The 19,881-nt window shown below is 42.3% G+C and overlaps 1 protein-coding gene across 2 annotated transcripts in view; it reads right to left on the bottom strand.

Annotated features, from left to right (window-relative positions):
• Nucleotides 1-18,667, bottom strand: part of ABCC4 (ATP binding cassette subfamily C member 4 (PEL blood group)) — a 142,424-nt gene extending 123,757 nt beyond the window's left edge. For both annotated transcript variants that reach the window (XM_064712702.1, XM_064712711.1), the window contains exons 1-4: nt 18,498-18,667; nt 5,481-5,591; nt 3,190-3,310; nt 2,307-2,543 (exon numbers count right to left, since the gene is read on the bottom strand). In XM_064712702.1, coding sequence (XP_064568772.1) covers nt 2,307-2,543; nt 3,190-3,310; nt 5,481-5,591; nt 18,498-18,583 — 555 coding nt within the window. In that variant the 5' untranslated portion in view covers nt 18,584-18,667. The remainder of the gene's footprint in view (nt 1-2,306; nt 2,544-3,189; nt 3,311-5,480; nt 5,592-18,497) is intronic.
• Nucleotides 18,668-19,881: the final 1,214 nt, after the last annotated feature.

Raw genomic sequence — 19,881 nt, 5'->3', positions numbered from 1 at the left:
TAAGAATTATAAACATTTGAAGTTCTCTATTAAGAATGCTCTCTCTCATCCAATCTATTCATCCTTACAAATCCAAGATTTTATTTTCTACAGCAATTAACAAACTCTGCTAGAGTGCTGGTAAATAAACACCCAAGTTTCTTTCAAAAGCCTATATGAGGCTAAAGAGAAAATATGACCTATATATAAGCATCACATAACGAAGACAAATTATTAGAAAGCTTTGTCAATGTTCTGCTGTTACCTCAACCCTCACCCTCAGAAGTAAAAATGAGGGCTGATTAATTTTCCATTTAATCACATCTCTAGAAACATGGGTGCATATTAGAAATAGTTCTTTTCCAAGCTTCTAAGCCAGTATCAACTCAGCAACAAACACCATGACTATGTCCACTTTCCATTAATTCTGTTTTGACAATCAGTTTGGTAAATTAATACCTTAGAGAGATGTTTATGTACAAGAAAGCATTGTGCCATGCTAGAGGCAAGTTCCCAGAGGATCCTTTCCAAGGTATCAAAAGAGAACAAATGTGTGTATGAAAAGTAACCACTACTTAAAATGGGGACACTTTTACTCTCCTCACTTTACTGCTTTGTCCAAAAACTTCACATGACCTACACCAGTAGTATAAATGTTCCTGTTAAATTGATGGTACCCATGTTTAATAGTTAAAATAATGTGGATTTTTTTACATTCCAAAGCAACTGTGCAATCCTGATTCTTCAATTAAACTTCTTTGCTGAGGACTGAAATTGTAGGTCACTATTCCAGCAGCACTGAAAATAGAAAGTGCTTGGGGCATTTTCCCTTCCAGCATTCTCAGTAGAGACTTCCCACTTGGAAGCAGACAGGCTCACAGTTTGGGTATTGCCAACAGCTTCAGAAGAGTGAACCAGATATTTGCAACTGAGCTGCTTGCTGCCCAGAGCACATCAAGGAGAGCATTTCATCCTGAATGGTGCTCAGCTCCTTCCTGTAGGTAAAACTCAACTTCTCTTGCTCCACTTTCCCTCTGACAGCAGCTTCAACTCCATCTGTAGTTCAGGACAGCTATTTCTTGATCAGGACGCAGAGACAGCAAAGAAACCACCGCTCCCTGAACATCCCTTCTCACATTTCACTGGTTTCAGTGGAGGGCTGCAGTACTCCCACAATGAAACCAGTAAATGGTAATAAAAAACTAACTCCCTCCCTTTAGAATTCCACTTGATTCTGAACTGTGTCTCCTCCGCCTGCTCCTCTCTCTCTTCCTCCTCATATAGAAGGGATAAAGGTGAAGACGCCAAGCATCCCTGCCTGCCTGGAGGGGGAAGGAGCTGTTCCACAGAACTGCTGCCACTCCCCAAGGGAAGCTGATGGATGCCCCAAGGGAGGAGATCAGCCTCTGATCTGCAAAGAAGACAACGTACTAGTTATACACCACCGATGGGATAAAATATTAATAAATCCCACCATTAACTACAACAGGGGTGGGGGGAAATCTAGACAGCAAAGCAATTCCCAGGAGACTGAGAGTGCTGCAGCAGATGGTGACATCCAAGCACCACGTCCTCCCCTGGGATCATACTGCAAGGCTGAGTAGCTGCCAGCATTCCCTGGGAGCTCTGTCCCTCTCCTGCTCTATGCAGGGGGGCCTTCTCTCCAACAGCAGCAGGAGGCAAAAAAAGGAGCTCTTCCAAGACTTTAGGGCTATTAAACTCACCACCTTCACTAAGCAGGCCTGAAGCTGTCATTCAGACACCTCAGCACCAAAGAGAAAGCAAAGCCACATGCACACATCTGAGGCCTGACACATTCCACATGCATTAGGTCTCTATTAATGAGTAACTGCAATGGAATTGCAATCATGGGCATAACAAATAACTGCATTGTCACTGTTAGGTTGGACGTGACTAGGGTCTAAGAAGAAAAAAGTTTTTATTTTGCATGTTTTCTAGCTTATATACTCTTATCAAAGCATGATCTTAAGTCATTAACTACATCACAATAACTTATTATATTCATTGGTGCAAAGCAATTAACATTAATATAACTGGCAAAAGTTTTACAGAAATTTAATAAGGTACATATACACACCTACTTATGCACATAGTCTAGCTTACAAAAATTTTAACGTATCTTTCCTAATCTGTTTCCATGCTGATGGCCTCTGTGCTATGCACTCAAAAATCATCAATTGTTATTTCTTCTATTAACTCAGTTTTGCTTGCAGGCCAGCTGTCAAGCCCCTCCATGCTGCATTTTTAAACTCCCCTGAGAGAACAGCAGTCAAATACAAAACACAGCTGTGAACAGGTCTGCTTACCTTCCGATAAATCATGTGACACATGGCCACCCTCAGCTTCATGCCAGCCCTCTGCACGTGGTAGAAGTACAAGTGGTGCATGATAGCCAGGATAAGCGTGCACACAGACAGAGCACCTGCATACCAATATGCAGAATTCCTCCTCTGAAAATATGATGCCTCATCTGAGGCATCGTAGTTTTCAAAATAATTAATAATTTTTCCCAAAAAAATTGGTTGAATTATTTTGAGGGTTTCCTGAAAGAGAAAAAAGGGGGGGAAAGTATTAGTCATTTCCTATCACCCCGTGCTAACCAAGTCTGCACACAGGCAAACAAGAGCCAAGTACTGCTGCAAGCCATATCCCTTATTATTTTGTCTTTATTGTGCTCTAAAATGTCAAGCCAATTTTTATCAACACATAATCCAAAAGAAACATGTTCCACATTAAAATTTAGCAGGAACTTCAAGGAGAACTCTCTCAATTACCAAAAAAACCGCTTTGATGTTATAAAAATTGCATGAGTATGTATTACACTTTCATTTTTTTAAATGCCATGTGTCCTTTAGAGCCACTTACAAAGAGCAAAAAATCCTCTTTCTATTAGGCACCCTACTCAGATACATAAAATACAGATAAGCCTTACAAAGCAAGTCAGAGGTTTGCAATGTCTCAAAAATAATGCACTGAAATGAGGTCTCTGCTCCACTTCCATAATCCTGCAGTCATGACTCAGTTTTTCAGCCTCTGCAGGGCTATAGCTCTGTTTTACCTTTCTGAGAACATTACCAGGTTCTCTGAGCAGTCCAGGAAGTCACCAGTACATGTCACACAGTCTAAGTGGACAAGTTTCACACTGCTCTTAGCCAAGAAGGAGGTCCTGTGACATTTTACACCACTTACCTCAATCATTGTGAAAATTCCAAAAACTAAATAGGATTTCCAGTAGCACAGAATAATGGCTTTTGTTAAATGTGGTGTTTTTCCTCTCTTTTTTGCTTTTTGCACCTCTTTATCCCAGTACCTGACAAACAAAGTGCAAATATGTTGGGGGACAGAAATAAAATCACAAGGCAGTTACCTAGAATAAAACACTTTCAGACTAACAGCTAGATTGCCCTGATCACCTTAATAAAATCAAATCAAACAAAAGGAATTAATCATGTCTTCTCAGTCATATAAACACTTGGTACTTAATATTACAGACCTATTTGCTCTTGGTTAATCACAAACAATTCACCACTGTTGACTATTATCACCATATCATCATATTTGCTGATGAGGAACCCTTCCTGTATCTCTTCTCCTCTCAGTTCAGACAGTCACCACTCACCTTAATTAAGAGCATCCTATCCTATGGTGCCCTGACCACGGACTAAACTGAGGCAGGACAGTGTCTTTATCTATCCATATGCCCTGTGCTTGCCCAGAGGGGTTGTGATGTCCAACCCTTTCTCATGTCTGGCCCTGTCTTTTTTTCTACCACATGCTTTGCTGAGGATTTTGTCACCCAGCACTTCACACATCTCTCTGAAGGCGAGGATTCATCAGCAGAGTGGCAAAGACCTTTCCATCACCACTGAGCAGGACACAATCTGTTCACATAAAAACCAAAGACAGCAATAACAAGCACAATTTTAACAAGAAAGTATCACAACTTCAGCAGACTTCTTAAAACACACTGCTGTCACAGAGAAACCTCTGCCTTTCTTCTGAAGGCTAAATGTTTTCTGCCATACCTCTGACCTTGATAGTTTGAGGGGTGAAATGAGTCTAAGGCATGAAAGGCAATTATTTTGCAACCAAGCACAAAAGTTCAAAGCATTCAGATAAGAACACATTTTTTTTTATTTTTACCCTCTTTTTTTGTTACAAGAATTACAGAGTTATTGTCTGCATGCTTTGAAAACAGAAACTATGCAGGTTCTGTGAGGTTTCTTGGCTCAAGAGAAAAGACAACTTCTGTAGCAGCTATTCATGAATTATATTCTCTGCTTCTTGGTCAAGTACACTGAAGAATTAAAAACCACTCTTTTTTTTTTCTTCTACCATTTCCTGACTGATGCAAGTATGTTCTTTTACTATAAAAAATCATTGGAAAAAATCCATCTTCCCTACAGCCAAGTCCCTGAACTGCTTGAAGACACAACCATGGCTTTATAGCTCTACAGCTATAAAGACATTAAAAGCAGCAACTGCTATGAGCTTATCACCAACCCTCTTTCCTCAGTTAACTTATCCAGAGCAGGATGATGTCAGACCTGGCCATAACCTTTAGTTTCTGGATTCTTTTTGCTTCTTGAGGAGTCTCTCATCCCAAACAAACTACAGGAAAGTCCATCTGCTCTGCCTTCCGTGTAACAGCAAGAAACAGCAAGGCAACACTTTCTTAATACAGAAGCCACCTCTCATTAGGAGGCATCTTCTCCTCTAACTACACTTAGCAGAAGATTATTTGAAGACAAAAATCCTCTCTGTTGGAAGGTTCATGACAATTTATATAAATAGTAATTATCTGAAGATATTTTCCTACTAAAATATATATCCTCTGAGCGCATAGCACTACACATCAGTACAAAGTCCATGAAAAAGTATTAAAGCCAAATAAAAACACATTCCTAGGTACATGCTTTTAGCTGTCCAAGGCATCTTGCCCACTCTACCAGTGAGTGGCAGATTTTCAACATACATATATTTATATATACACATATATTTAAAAGGTCACTTAATTCAGTTTGCACTCCAAACAAACAAAGAAACAAACAAAAAGAGATAAAATAGACAACTTTTTTCTCCACTTTTATACAGAGCAATTTAAAGTTTCCACAGCTGTTTTACCACAGGCCAGAAGACTCACACATTTATTAAGGATTACTACCATTACAGTTGATGAAAAGTTGTCTTTTGCAAGCATTCTGCAAAGTGTCAAATTAATTATAAATGACATAATGGAATTACTCTAATGCAGTTCCATTATGTATAACTTGAAAAAATCTAAAAAGCCTCTATGATAAACAAGTTTTCTTAGTTCTTGTTGCTCTAAATTTGTCAGCATTTTTAACCTTGTTAAACTTTACAATAACACCTTTTCATTTTAGAATAGAAATAAAATTTTTACCTCCTCCAGCATTAATACAATAATAGAGAACAATTGTGCCTTCCAACCCAAAGTGTTCTACAATTTTTCTCCTTACCACTGCAACTCCTCTCCAAGCTTCTCTGAGGAATCTTCTGGCATCACTTTATACATGTCATCTTCTTCAAGCTTCCGTTTATGGCCGGTAATAAATAAGGGATTCAACCACCTAGTTAAATACAAATTATTAGTAAACTGACCAGCAGACCAAAAAGAGTAACTTCTTTACATAATAATTCTTTTATCCCTTTCTTTTCCCCTCCTGAATCATTCAACATCCACACATTTCACTGCACTTTTATCTAAGAATCAAGTCAACCCCTATCTTGCAAATGTGAAAGTACTTCCCACTTCCTAAATTTCTTTATGTCCATAACACCTTACTCCCAGGCATCCAGACAGCCAGCACAACAACCCCTTTTGGCCCTAAGGGAATTGTTTTCTCACAGTGTTTCCTTACACTCAAGGAAAAATAGCATTCCTTTAAATATGAAGGGAAAAAAACGAACTTAACCCAACTATTAAAATACTGAAAGCTGTAAATTAAATTGTAATGCACACTAAAAGACATTTTTTGTAACATTTACTTGAGGAGAAAAGCAGCTGCTATTCAACTGACATCTTGACAAGTATTAAAGGTCAGAAATTTAAAGACAATCACTGAAATGTAAAAATGGGAAAACAATGGGTTATTACCATACCTTACTCACGTTTGGAAACATAAACAGAAGCACACTGACACAGTGTGTAGATTCAAGAAAGGAAAATAATGCCTAACAGCTCAGTTTCCTCAGTGGAAAGATTCTTAAAAGCTCAGCATTTTACGAGAACACTTTGAAGATAAATTATAGTAGCAGTACTGTAGATTTGTTGAAAAACACTGTATTTTGTTAGATCAAATAGGTCAACTGTCAGGGAACAGCAAGAGTAGATTTTTATGCACCTGGATCCTTCAGCCTGAAATACATCAGGGAACTCCAGAGAGTTTCAGTTGTGCCCCACAGAGCAAGCGTTGTATGGCATAAAGCACAAAAGTGACCAAGTTGTCCATGAGATAGAGAAAAAGGGAGTGATACGTGCAAAACAGGAATGGCTGAGCAGGAACAATGAAGTTAGGGAACTTGCAGTTTTCCATTTAGTTTGTCTCTCTGCTGAATTGGAGATATTTTGTTTCCAGGAGACGTGGATTTTGGCTCTAAGGCTTTTCCTACAAGTACTTTCTCAACTGGTTAACACCATCAAAATCAAGAAGTCAGGGATCTGTTTTGGAAAAAATACTCTTGCACACAAGGCAAGCTGTCTGTCTGATCTCAATTGCCTGTGAAAGTTCTTAACTGCTGCTTAGTTTCTGATACTTATTTACTCCTCAACTTCACCAACACAGCTCTTAAAAGAAGTGTGATGTGCTAGGTGAAGCATGTTATTTTCTGTAAGACCTACATGTGAGATTTCAAAACTGGGGTGGTTTACAGTGAAGGTATTTATTTATTCACACCACAACAGTGGTTATAAATACTCATCAACTTGCTCTACATTTCTTGCTCAGGCATGTTCTAACTAAACTTTGTATACACTGGCTTACAAGAAAGTTGTTGGCTAGTTTTAGGGTGGATGGGCAAGCAGAACCCTAGAGAGGAGGCACAGAGAGTTTCTTCAAAGATAGCTCTGTTGTAAAAACCTTTTTCCCAGGCTCCATGGCACAACTGCAAGTAACAAATGGGATTATGTAGTGTTGTTCCTTTACTACTTAGCATGTTACCACAGTGTTTTCGTGACTCATTCTAAAAATTAAGTCTCTATCCTTAGAGTAGCACCTTTGATGCCTAACAGCCCTTTTTAAACTCTTGGAGTGAGTACTGAAGATTTGTTTATGTGAGCTGTTAACTATTAAATGCATTGTACAATTAGAAACAGAAAGGACTTGTCAGACAAGTATGTTGCTGGGACTTTATGGTTAAATAGCACCAGGGCCCAAATCACTACCACAGCTTCCCCACAAAAGGTCCTGACAAAAGGTCTCAAATACCAACTGCTCCAGCCAGGGGCAGAACTTCTGCCAGGTTTGACACAAGGAATCTGCTCCATTGAAACATGTCTTCTTTGGCCTCAGCTCTTGCAGACCACAGGTGAAAAGCAGCTATGAGGCAAATAACCTCAAAGCCATTCAAATAATTTCTATCTGCTGGATGAGATAGACTCTGTTTGTTCGAGGACAAGCAGGAAAAAAATTGCAGACTTCAGCTGAGGTCAATACCCAGTGTTCCTCCTCTTGAAACATCAGTATTAGCCTAGGATGCATCCATAAACAAGTCACAGGTCTCCTTTCAGACACAGGCTAAAGTTATCTTCCTCCTAGCATGAGAATCAGGATGAGGCAGGCCTTTCAGGAAAATACAAAGGCTTAATCCTTCTCCCACCTACGGAAATGGTTGTGAGATTTCACTGGCTACTGCTGCCAGGGTGGTGAAAAGAAAACTGGTTCTGACATTTAACACGGAACACAAATAGGATATTTATTACAGAATCACAGAAAGGCTGGGGTTGTGTCAGAAGGGACATCTGGAGGTCAGATGGTCCAAACCCTTCTGCTCAAGCAGGGCCACCTAGAGCTGGTTGTCCATGACAGCTTTTGAAGATTTCCAGGATGACTTCATAACCTCTCCAAGCAGCCTACAACAGTGCTCAATCACTGCTGAAACAAGTGTTTCCTGATGTTCAGAGGGAACCTCTGGTACTCAGTTTGTGGCCCCACTGCCTCCGATCCCACTCCTGGACACCACTGAGAAGAGCCTGGCTCTGCCCACCTTCTACCCTCCCCTCAAGTATTTATCTACACTGATGATACCCCCCCCCGTATCTTCTCGTCTCCAGGATAAACACTTCCAGCTCCCTCAGCCTTTCCTCCCAGAAGAGATGTTCCAAACCCTTAATCATTGCTGTGACCCTTTGCTGTGCTCTTTCCAGTGTGTCCATGTCTCTCTTGTACTGGGGACCCCAGAACTGGATTCAGGGCCCCAGCTGTGGCCTCAGCAGTGCTGAAGACAGGTACTTTCTGCAGGCAGCAGAGCACATACAGGAAAACAAAAGACACTTTAGAAACAGACTTAAATATACCGTCTTAAAAAATAAAAACAATGCTTTTAATTTTACTGAGTAGAACACCATTCATCTTCTTACACTGTTCAAAAAACCACAGGCAGGCAACAGGAAGAATAATGCCTTCTGCTGAAGGCAGTTGCTCAATCCTGATAGCATTTGATTCCACACTACAGCCAAGAGCAGCACGTGCTGACCACAGATGTGCAGTCCACTGCAAAGTAACCCGCAGGAAGACAACACTCTCAAGTGCACAGGACCGCAAGAGCCATCCAGTTTATCCTTCGTCCTTAAACACCCAAAACAACTTACTGAAGATATGCCCATGTCCACTGAGGAGTTCTTACAGCTTGCAGTAAATCCCTTATCCCATCTCCACACTGTACCTACAGTGTGAGTGAATTTGAAAAAGATTTAAGGAGCAGAGAGATGACAGTGCAGGATGAAAACTGCCAGAAGTCTCAAGGCTATTAGTTCTAGTGAGACCTAGTGCAACTTCAGGGCTTCTCCCTTTCTTCCATCAGTTAAAACCATAACACTGAAAAGAGTAATATATTGCACTACAACCTATGTTAACATGAAAGAATGCAAGGAAAACCAATCCAGAGTAAGCAGAAAACTGTAGTAATTAATTTTGTGACTCATTTATTATAATGGACAACATGGCAAAGAGCACAAGCCCACATTCCTGTAAGGTTAGGGAAAAAAATGTACAAAAAACTCCAACAATTAAAAAATTACCCATTGTTGACCTTTCTAACTAGTGTCCCCCAAAATACCCATCTTCAAGAGCTACTGCTATGAAGATCTCAGGAGTAAAAAAGCTTTTAACAGTATGTTGTATTAACAGAATATAGTTTAAGACCTTTAGAAGAAGGTTAAACATTTTTCTTTTCAATGATGGTTAGTCCTTGAAGGGCTTTTATCCCAAGCATGAGCTCCTCTGCAAACCTTAAGTACAGCAAGAAGAGTTTGAGCATCACCATTTCACTGATGCATCCTAAACTTTATGCTGGAAGGTTTACTTCCAGACAGAAGGCTTAGCACATGCTCCTATTTAGTCATTAATTTAAAAGTTTCCACCTGAATGCCACATGCAGATTATGCCCTGTGGAATTCTCTGCAATCACAGCAGAACTGAGACCAACGTTACTCAAGTCACACATTTGTAACCCACAAAAACCAACCCAGCCCTTCTCTTTCCTGAAGGCTCAGTTAAATTAGAGTGCTGTCAGAGGGCTGCTAGAGGAGGCTGACAAATAAAGCAAAGGCCTACATAAAGAATGTCCCTGAAACCCCAACATAGCCATAAAGGAAGACTACTCAATAGACTGGTATGTCTTTTGTCAGAACAGAGATCAGCTAACACAGAACTCTTCAAAGAGTATTAAAACCAGCTTACAAAAAAAATTAGCATTTGTTATGAAAACAGAACCTGTGCAAAATGCAGCATTATTTAATAAGAAAGCCAAAATAATAACCTAAATTAAAGAAATTGAGTAAATATATAGACAGTCATGCAAACCTCTCCTCTCAGCCCAATGATGGGCTCAATATCAATCTGTTTTATTGGAAGAAGAAGAGGAACAACATGCTGGGGAGGTAAGACTCACACTGCCTTTCTGTATTTCTTTCTGAAGAAGTTGTTCAACTTAAATAAAACCAGGACTCCTTAGTAACTGTCTTTACTTTTCCCAGGTACCCTCCTGTTCGCTAGGAATTTTGAATTTTTTTTTTTCCTACACATTCCTTCATTTTAGTTACTCTTTCAGAACACAGGGTTCACATGATGCCTTTCAAAGAGCTTAGCCCAAATTCTTCCTAGCATGACCTACACAAAAAAATGTGAGAATCTGTAAGAATCCTGAGTACCTTGTGTTCTGCTGGGAATGCCTCTGTTCTATCAAAACAATTAGCTGATCAAAGACATCAGTCTGGAAACATGCCCAGAATGAGTCCCTGGTACTGCCAGAATACTGATGTCACTTGGAATAAAGATTAAAAAAAAAAATTAAAAAATCATTCTATAACCTGGTGCAAACCCAGAGACAGCCAGCTGCGAAACAGTAAATCACTGTTCTAACCCCAAAAGGCTTTTCACCTCTACAGCAGTATCGTGGGCACTGATAAAAAAAGAAAGTGATTCATTTCTGAACCAGCAGATACACAAAGACCACAATATAAACATTCACTTCCTGCATTTCCCTACTCCTGGGCTCTGACATTACACACCCTTTAAGATTACAACACAGTCAACCAGCCACAATTTACTTGGTTGCTCAGGAAAAGTCCAATTTTTAGCAATTGTTAAGAGAGCAACTCCACGAAGATGTTGGAAAGCTTCTAAGACTGCAGAAAAAGCTAAGACAGTGTTTGCTTACCCTCCTAAGAGAAATCACCCCCTTCTTCAAAGACAGCATGAAAGAGAAACAGGCTCTGCTATCCAAAAGGCAGCATCATTAAGGCTAGTCATGCTATTTTGCTTCATACATGAAATAAAATTTCCTAAACAAGAAAGCTTGTAAAGTAGATTTCTTATCATCCCAAAATAATTTCCTCTCAGGCAAGGAAGAAATACATTACAGATAGGTATATGAAACTAATAGCAGTGTCCAGCTCAAATGGTTCATTAACACAGGGATGGGACCTACTGTACCTCTGGGTTTGTATCATGTCCTGCTTGTAAATACTCAAAAAAGTACCACTCTCACACTGCAGAGCAGGCTTGCAGAGCTTTCTAGAAACCCCAGCACACATTAAAAGTTCTTCATTAACTGATAAAGTCTGTCCAAAAACATCAGCCAAGAAGCATGTGCAATTACATTACGAAGCTGAGACAAATAAAAAATGTCCCAAGATCAAAAGATGTGTCTGTAAGGGCCCTGGGTGCACCCACAAGCCTCAATTGCCTTGACCAGCCCCACGGCAATCACCCCACAGTCAGTCACTTGCATAGTACAGTACCTTCCTCTGCACAAGTGCAAAATTTCTTTCTCAGCAGTTTCACAAGAGCTCCTGCTTTATCACAGGACAAGTGAGAAAAATCAGACTTCACAAACTGCTTGCCTGATTAGGAAAATATTTTATTTGTAATAATAAGCAGAAATTTAATTTCTGGATAATTTTACAGCACCCAGTCAAAGCCACATGCGGTATGCTCTCATCAACTAATTCCTTAAAGAGGTGGTTTACAAACTGCATTTTCCCCATTCCTCTTAAGCTTATTTGTGCATTACATTACAAGCATCACCTGTTTACACTCAATGTCCAGTTATTTTTCAACAGTTGCACAGGAGAGTCTTTGTTTACTCAAATTCTTCCATAACACTAGGATTTTGTCTCCCTTGAGCAGCTTGGAAGCACTACTTCAACAACTAAGCTGCAAAGTAACACATTTTTTTTCTCTTTAATCACCTACTCTGGAGATGGCTTTTCTGATAAAATAAATGGGGTTTTCCCACAGGCCATTTGGATAATAATGCACATTGCTTATTCTCCCTGGCTCACCCCAGGAGTCTCCCTCCTCATGGTCCTGTTCATTACCCACATTTGTGATCTGACATTACACCAGCAGTGCAATTCAGCACTGCTCTGTGCTTGCTCTCAGTCCAGAGGATCTCTGCTGGCTTTCTGGATGTACAGAAAGAAGACGCTGAGAGTCTCCAGAGTTATTCTGAAAGAATTCATAGATACCCTAGCAACAGCTTGTAGCCATCATGTGATTTTTATTGTTTTTAACCTCTCCATTCCATATGTTCATCCATTCTCATTAGTAAGCTGCCTTCTCCCACCTCCCCTTATGAAGGCAGCTGTCCACAAGTAATAAAGTAAACAGAGTAAGTCTGGTATTTCTTCAGATGCTTTTCAACTGTGTTTTGGTTGCAACTTCCCTCCCCAGGTTAATGTGGATTAAAGAGCAGCTTTTCTCACTGCTTACAGAAGGAAAAAATAGGAATACAATGAAATTACTTCAAAGCCATATTAACTCAAAAACGCCCTTCAGGCTTCCAGTTTCAATACCAACTGTTTTAACCTTTGATACCCAGCTCCATCTCATCTTCCAAGCTGCTGCTTTTTCCACAGCACAGTGGAAGCAGCTAAGCTGCTGAACACCCACTTTCTGATGCTGACAGTAACACAACTGGTATTTGACTACATTTATTGCAGGCTGTTTTCATACTGTTTATCAGCCAGGTACAGAATTACCTTATTAATCTAGCATACTTCCCAGTATTTCAGACAGCAAGAAGAAGCACAGATATGGCAAGAAGAAGGGGGGAGCAAAATCGCAAACTAACATTTTCTGCAGGCCTAGAAGCAGGGAAGAGAGGAGTGGCATCACCTGTACCTGTGGCATTTCAAAGACTATCATTAAAATATTAGTTCCAAACCCAGCAACCACAGGCTAAGAAAAATACCAAAGTACCAAAGATTTGATGTAAAGGTTTGAAGATTGTGACTTATGAAAATAAACTTCAGTAGTTACTCATTAAAGAAGGACCTAATGGTGGGAATTTCTGCATTAAAATCCTTTCTGACAAGCAAGGGAAATAGGGAGAATTAAAATGTCCTATGAGTTCCCACTGTTATTACAAGTGGTACAGTGCCGGGGATACAAAACAAATAACATAAAATAGATGACTGGTCTTTTTTTGGGAGTGGAAAACCTTCCACTCCCAAAATCTAACTGGGTTATCTCCCTCCTCCACTCTATATATGGCCTAGTTTTCTAGAAGCAGGATAGGGAAATTATTTTTGCAAAAGAAGACAAAAACAGCACCATGACATAATTTTGAAGTTTTGCAGGAATTAGAAGACATTTTCTCTCATAAATGATACAGCAGGCCTTACATAAGCATTCCAAAGGCAATAGTCCGTGTTTCATTATACTCTTAACAGTTCATCTAACTGCGTATCTAAGCACAGATATTTACAGTAGATAGCAAATTATAACACTTCAACACTTTATACACACTTGTTGTAATCCATATAATCTATTTAGCACCCTTTATCCACATATTTTAACTTTACTAGCTCATAAACAATAATTTGCAAGTATTTCCTTTTGCATAATACAGACATCTCGCAAAGAAACAGGCAAAACTTAAAAATTAATGCAGCAGTTCAGGAGAAAAAATAATTCAAATTTGACAGCAGGACATTAAATAACTGATAAATGAACAAACAAGACATTATCTTTCAAAAAAATTGTATGTATGATCCTCAGTCTTTCTTCATCCAGGAGAAAAAGAGAAGCAAACGTGATTTCCATCTCAGGATACAGAAAATGTGTTTTCTGTTTATCTATACTGAAAATGCTTACATATTTCTTCAGTTTCTTACAGTACCACAACTGTCCTGCACCAGCAGGTGAATAAATGAACTTAGCTACCTCAAAGTTTTTATAAAGTAGCATTACCACACAATTTCAGGCATTGACCAAGGGAATTCACCAAATATCAGGCAAGATCCCAGGCAAGTCACAAAGTCTGATATTTTCATGGTAAGTAAATGTAAAATCCTCACACTGTCCACTGACACAGTAAAGAACACAAACCAATTTTATTGGTGGCACTGCTGGAGTCCAGTTGAAATATCCAAGAACAATAATGAATTCTTTCCATAACTTCTTTCAATGCAAGGCAAGAAACACTTGAAGACAGATAAGCAGGCAATACTTAGACTGCCTGAGAAATCTAGTAAAATCAGTCAGTGGCTTTTCCAATTCTAAACCACAGGGTGAGAGAGGAGGAGGAAGTTAAATAAGGTGTGCTGCTATTCGCACTTCTACAAGAGAAATCTGTGACATGAGTAGATTTGGTCAGGCAAGCAGCCACATACTGCACAGTCCTCACTCAAAATCCTGGGACTTACATGTCTTACCCAATTCAATTCACACTTAAACCCAAAAATTAAGATTGTTTTTTACTCTTCTCTCCCACTGCACTTCGCATCAGATCCATGAAGAAGACTTAGAGGTTTTGTCATTCTCCCCAAAGTACACATGTAGTAAGTCAAAACAATGCTGCCAGACACTAACAGGTCTAAAACCAATCTTATTCCAACTGACTTATTCCTTGGAGTAACAACTCTGTAGATGCCTTGCTGTAAGCTTTCAGATTACATTTTAATGCTCTTATTGTAATGGCAATTGCCACATGTCAAGTCATGATGTGAAAAGGCATCTAGCCTGAGGATGATGACAGAGCTCCAAAATACCCAAAGACTTCTCACAGTCATGGTGAGTCCGTGACAGATAAGTAATTACTGTTATTATTAAAATGAAGTTAAAAATTTGTATGAAATCTAGAAGAACTTTAACTTCTTTTACTTCTCTGCACAAAAAATGCTGGGTACTCTTTCCAGGGTGTTCCAGCTTGCCTTCCTTCTCATATTGTTGACAGCACAAAGGTTATCAAGTCTTTCAAAAATTTAATCATACCCTATGTTTAGCAACTTTCCACTGAAGTGGACTTGATGTCCAAAAAACAGAATGCATAAAAATTCAACTGCTGTATAGAAAAAACATATTTAGTAACTCAAGGGAACAAGTGCTCTGAGCAAATAAAAATATACTTCCTACTTCATGAACATGCAAGATCAAAGATGACTTAACACCCAGAAAGGAAAAATATTCTTACTCTCTGAAGTTATTAATTTAATAATCCCCACCACCCACATCAGAAAAAAAGATGCAAATATGCTATTCTCAACTGCATGGGGGTCTACAAGGCTTTTTCAATTCCTAAGCTTTCTACAACTGAATAGCTGTTTAAACATGAAAAACACAGCTGTATTCTCTCTTCCTTGGGCAAATCTTAAAAAGAAAGCAAACCCTCATATCCATCCTTCAGAGTCCTCACTCTCACCAGCAAACCAAGGCAGCAAGAAAAAGACCAACAACCTAACAACAGTGAAGTAAATCAGAAATACAAGCACTCCAAGCTATAAATGAAATACTTGCCAGGGCTTTAAAAAGTTTGGTAGGCATGGAAATTGTGACTCTTGAAAGTCAGGAGTTACAATAATACCTAAAACATCCAGAAGGCCAATGCGGGCTTTGATAAACCTCTGATAATGTAGCTAATTCAGTGAAAGACACAGAAAACAAGAATATTTTGCAACTTCCCTGATCTTCACACTTCTGTCATGAATAGTTTTCATTCTTGGAACATTACACAAGGGACGCATTAGAAAAGTAACAATATCAGCACAGACTCCAGATCCTCCTCTTTCCCATGAATGTACTGCTGGAGCATTTAACGTTCATCAAGCTCATACTTGCTAAGTCACAACCCAAAATCAAGAAGACAAGCTTCAAACAATGGAAGAAGAATGTCTCTGCAGCCTACACACTCATTACCTGAGATTTATAACTCAACGAAAACATGATTTTTTTTCTCCCATGAGTTTGATCCTGTTTGCACCAGGCAATAATGTAAGCTTTTATTTTGTACCACTGGCAACAAATGGGAGGGTGGTTCCTCACAATGGCAAAACTGCACTTTTGGAGGAAAATATAAACAAAATAAAAATAAGAAGGACCTTTGCCCAGCTCCTTGCAATGCTGTATTTTACCCTCATTGAAAGCAAGCAGCCAATACCTGGAATGTGGAGAGCAGAGCAGGCACACAACCATAGGGTGGTGGCAGCTACTACTCACAGACGGCCCTCCTCAGGCAGTGCTCTCCCAGCACTCCAGATGAAAATATCTCACAATGTCCTGTGTGAGACATCAGCTAAAATGAAGCAGTACTCACACAGATAAGAGATATTACACTCATTGTAGAAAGGCAGAGTAATTCTTAGAGTTACCCTTAAAGTTAGTTTTATAGCTAAATGACAGGGTGTTTTAACATTTCCTGGATTTTATGCAAAACTGTATTAACTTGCAGAAAACTGACAGGCCCTACTCATTCAATTTTACCCACTTGTCTTCTGCAGGCTGAACAGTGGAGAGCAGTGACGGTATCATTTCAGCTGAAATTTACACCCAGAAAACACTAATGCTTGTTGACTAATACACCGATGTTAGATGTGATCACATGCACCACAGGTAAGAGAAGACACTTTAGAAGGCTACTTTCACTGCTGTGAATTACACTACTATAAAAGCCTGAGAAACAGCACATTGGGCAAATTCTAAAGCTTTACATGCTCCACTAAACCCTTTTCCAAAGCAGAAGCCCTATGGCTGTACACCAGCATCTGACTGTGAAGTCTCAAGTCCCAGTCGATCTCTGGACTCTGAGCAGACCTGTCATCCCCCAAGCACAGCCTTCCACCTTTTTCCCTTTGCAAGTACCTCTGAGGTAAAAGGAGTCTTTCAAGTGCTTGCCTAAAACTACGAAAATTTAAGGTATTTCAATGTTGCTGTTGAACACTTCTCTGCAATACATGCAGAGTGATACAGAAGGCCTAAAAAAAAGAATGGTGCAAGCAGTCAGAAAGCTATGAGCACTGCATGCCTCTTTTTCACATCTAGCTGGGTTGGTTTTGGCAGAACTACCAGTAACACCACAAGATTCCAGCAAGGGAAAGGGAACAGACCAAAAGCAGTCCAGGAATGCTACATGGCCAACTTAGGTTCATCCCATTCTGCTTGGATTTCACAACAAAGCTGTTTCCAACATAGGCATCCCTGGCATTAAAGTAAAAGTCAAAATGCTGAACACAGGGAGTTCACACAAGCATAAAACCTGCCTTTTTATTATTACTGATTTAATTTCTTTCTTTTTGCCCATAGTGCCTCTGAGGACACAGCCTTGACTGAAAAACATGTTTCGTTAAAATTTATCATGGTTTTTAAAATCCTCCTACCTTCCAAAGAGGACTTCTGCACCTGCTCAGAGTTGGTTATAGAATCAAAGAGTTTTTATTTGTGTTTCAGAGGCTTCCAAAAAAAGAGTTTCACATGCCATGCCCTCCCTTCCTTCCCACTCCTCCACCCTCATGTGCACCCTGGTTCAGGCTGTAGCAGGTGAAGCAGGAAGTGCTTTTCTGGAAGTGCTCTTCCAAATGGGATCTTCTAGGACAAACAAGCTTGGTGCTCTCTCGTTTTACTTTGCACATGTTTTCCTACTACAGTTCAAAGCAACTAACATGTTGAGCTGCAATTCCTCACTTCTTTGAGCACAGCTATACACCCATGCTGAGGTCCCCACTAGTAAAAGATCAAGCTCTACTCGGGGCTGGTAGCTGTAAAGTTTGTGGCAACACGGCCAGCCTTCTCTGCGTGAGCCCCCAAGCCCCTGAGGAGCAGATGTGCGGGGAGAGCAGCCAGGATGCTGTCCAGCCATCCCTTAGGCAGCCATGCGGGGCAGAAAGCGCCTCGAGGCGGCAGGGCACAGCCTCACGCCTCGCCGGGATGTGCAATCCCTGCCCGCGACCCGTTATTCAAACGGGGAAGCAGAACAAAGCCTGGGAGCAGCCCTGCACCGGCAGCAGGGCTACCCGGTCAGAAAGCAGAACACGCTGCGTCCTCCCCGCAGCTACCGAGGGAACCCAACACGTGCTCGGGGGAGCGAGGGGCCCGGCTGAGCGCGCCGTGCCCGAGACGGGCGGGCCCCCGGCTGCGCCGTGCCCAGACCGCGGGCGGGGATTATCGCGGCCGCCGGGTTCACCTCAGGAGACCCCAGCCCACCTGCGAGCCCGGGCTGCCCCGGCCGGCAGCGCTGACAGCCGGGCCCGCGGGGGCGGGCGGCAGGTCGCGCCTGCACAGTCACTGCCGGCAGCCGACGGCGCAGCGGGGCAGCGCCGGCCGCAGCTTCCCTTCGCCGCTCACTGCCTCCCGCCCGCCGCCGGCGCGCCCGGAGGCTCTGGGAGCCGCGCGCCCGGCACTTTTGCCGGGGCTCGGCACTGCTGAGCGGCCGGGCGAGGTGAAGCCAGCGGCTCTGTGCCCGGCGCCTTCCCCGCCGGCGCGCAGCCGGCGCCGCGCCTCCGGCGCTGCCCTTCCCCCTGCCCTCGCCCGGCCGCTCACCAGAAAAAGAGCCGGGAGCAGAGGTTGGCATCCTGCAGCGGGTTAGGCTTCTCCTCGCGGGGCACCGGCTCCATGCCGCCCGCCATGCCGCCCCGACCCGCCCGGCGTGCGGCGAGGGCGCAGGACCACGAGCGACTCCCGCGGCTGGCAGGCACCGCCGCTCCGCCGCCGGCCGGCGCTGTTTCCGGGAGAGCCGGCACCCCCGCCTCGGCCCTCCTCCTCCTCCTCTTCCTCCTCCTCCTCCTCCTCCTGCCGGCCGCCGCAAGACGCCTCCTGCCGGCCCGGCCTCCCCGCGGAGCCCGAGAGGTGCCGGGCAGCGCCGGGAGCCGATCGCTGGGGCTGGCTCCGTGCGGACCGAGCCTCCGCCGGGGGGCTCTGCTCCGCTCGCCCCGGTTTGGCGCCTGTGTGTGCCCCGTGCTGATGGAAAGCATCTCCTCGGTGCACGCAGCGCAAAGCGAGGTGCCCACCCGGCTTTTTTGGACAGAGAAATGCGCCGCGAGTTAGGGCCAAGTCAGGCTTAGCGGGACCAAACGCCGTCAGAAACGCTGTCAGCGCTCCTTCCTGGATGTTGCATATTCTTCTATTAGAAATCGAAAACCAAGCAAACAAAGTTTAGGAGAGGTTGGCGATACATTATAAAGGAGCTAATTAATCTCAGGACGTGGTGCATCGCTGAAATTGGCAGTTCTCAAAGGTTCAGCAAGTGATCAGCAAACTCCTCTCCAGTCATGGCCTGCCAAAGGGACCCTGATGAGAAGGAGTGGTGAAAACTGCAAGGAAAACAGAAAATATGGCACATGTACCTGAAATAATCAAAGAACTATTAATCTCTATGGCAGAATGATTCTCTGCCATACTGTTATTTCGCTGCTGTCTCTAAAATCCAGGATGGCAGAGGTTGCAAGAGACCTCTGGAGGTCAGCTGGTCCAACCCCTGCTGCTTAAGTGCCATGCCAGGCTGCCTCAGAGTATCTCCAAGGATGGAGACTCCACAGCCTCTCTGGGCAACCTGTGCTAGTGCTCAGTCACCCCCACAATGAAGAAGTGTTTCCTGGCATTCAGGTGGAAGTTGCTGTGTTTCAGCCTGTGCCCATTGCTTCTGGTCCTGTCGCTGCACACTACAGAGCAGAACCTGGCTCTGTCCTCTTTTCATCAGTGTACACACTAATGAGAGCCCTCTGAGCCTTCTCTTCTCCAGGCTGAACAGCCTGGTCTTCTCCAGTCCCTCTCAGCCTGAGCAGCTCTCTCAGCCTTTCCTCACAGGAATGGCAACTAGAGTTCCTTCATCATGCTTGTGACTTTTCACTGCAATCTCTCCAGTATGTCCATGTTCCTCTTGGACTCGGGGGCCCAGAATGAAATGCAGGACTCCAGGAGTGGCCTC

The sequence above is a fragment of the Zonotrichia leucophrys genome, chromosome 1 (assembly GCF_028769735.1).
Source record: "Zonotrichia leucophrys gambelii isolate GWCS_2022_RI chromosome 1, RI_Zleu_2.0, whole genome shotgun sequence".
NCBI classification, from domain to species: Eukaryota; Metazoa; Chordata; class Aves; order Passeriformes; family Passerellidae; genus Zonotrichia; species Zonotrichia leucophrys.
This window is presented reverse-complemented; position numbering and strand designations above follow the sequence as displayed.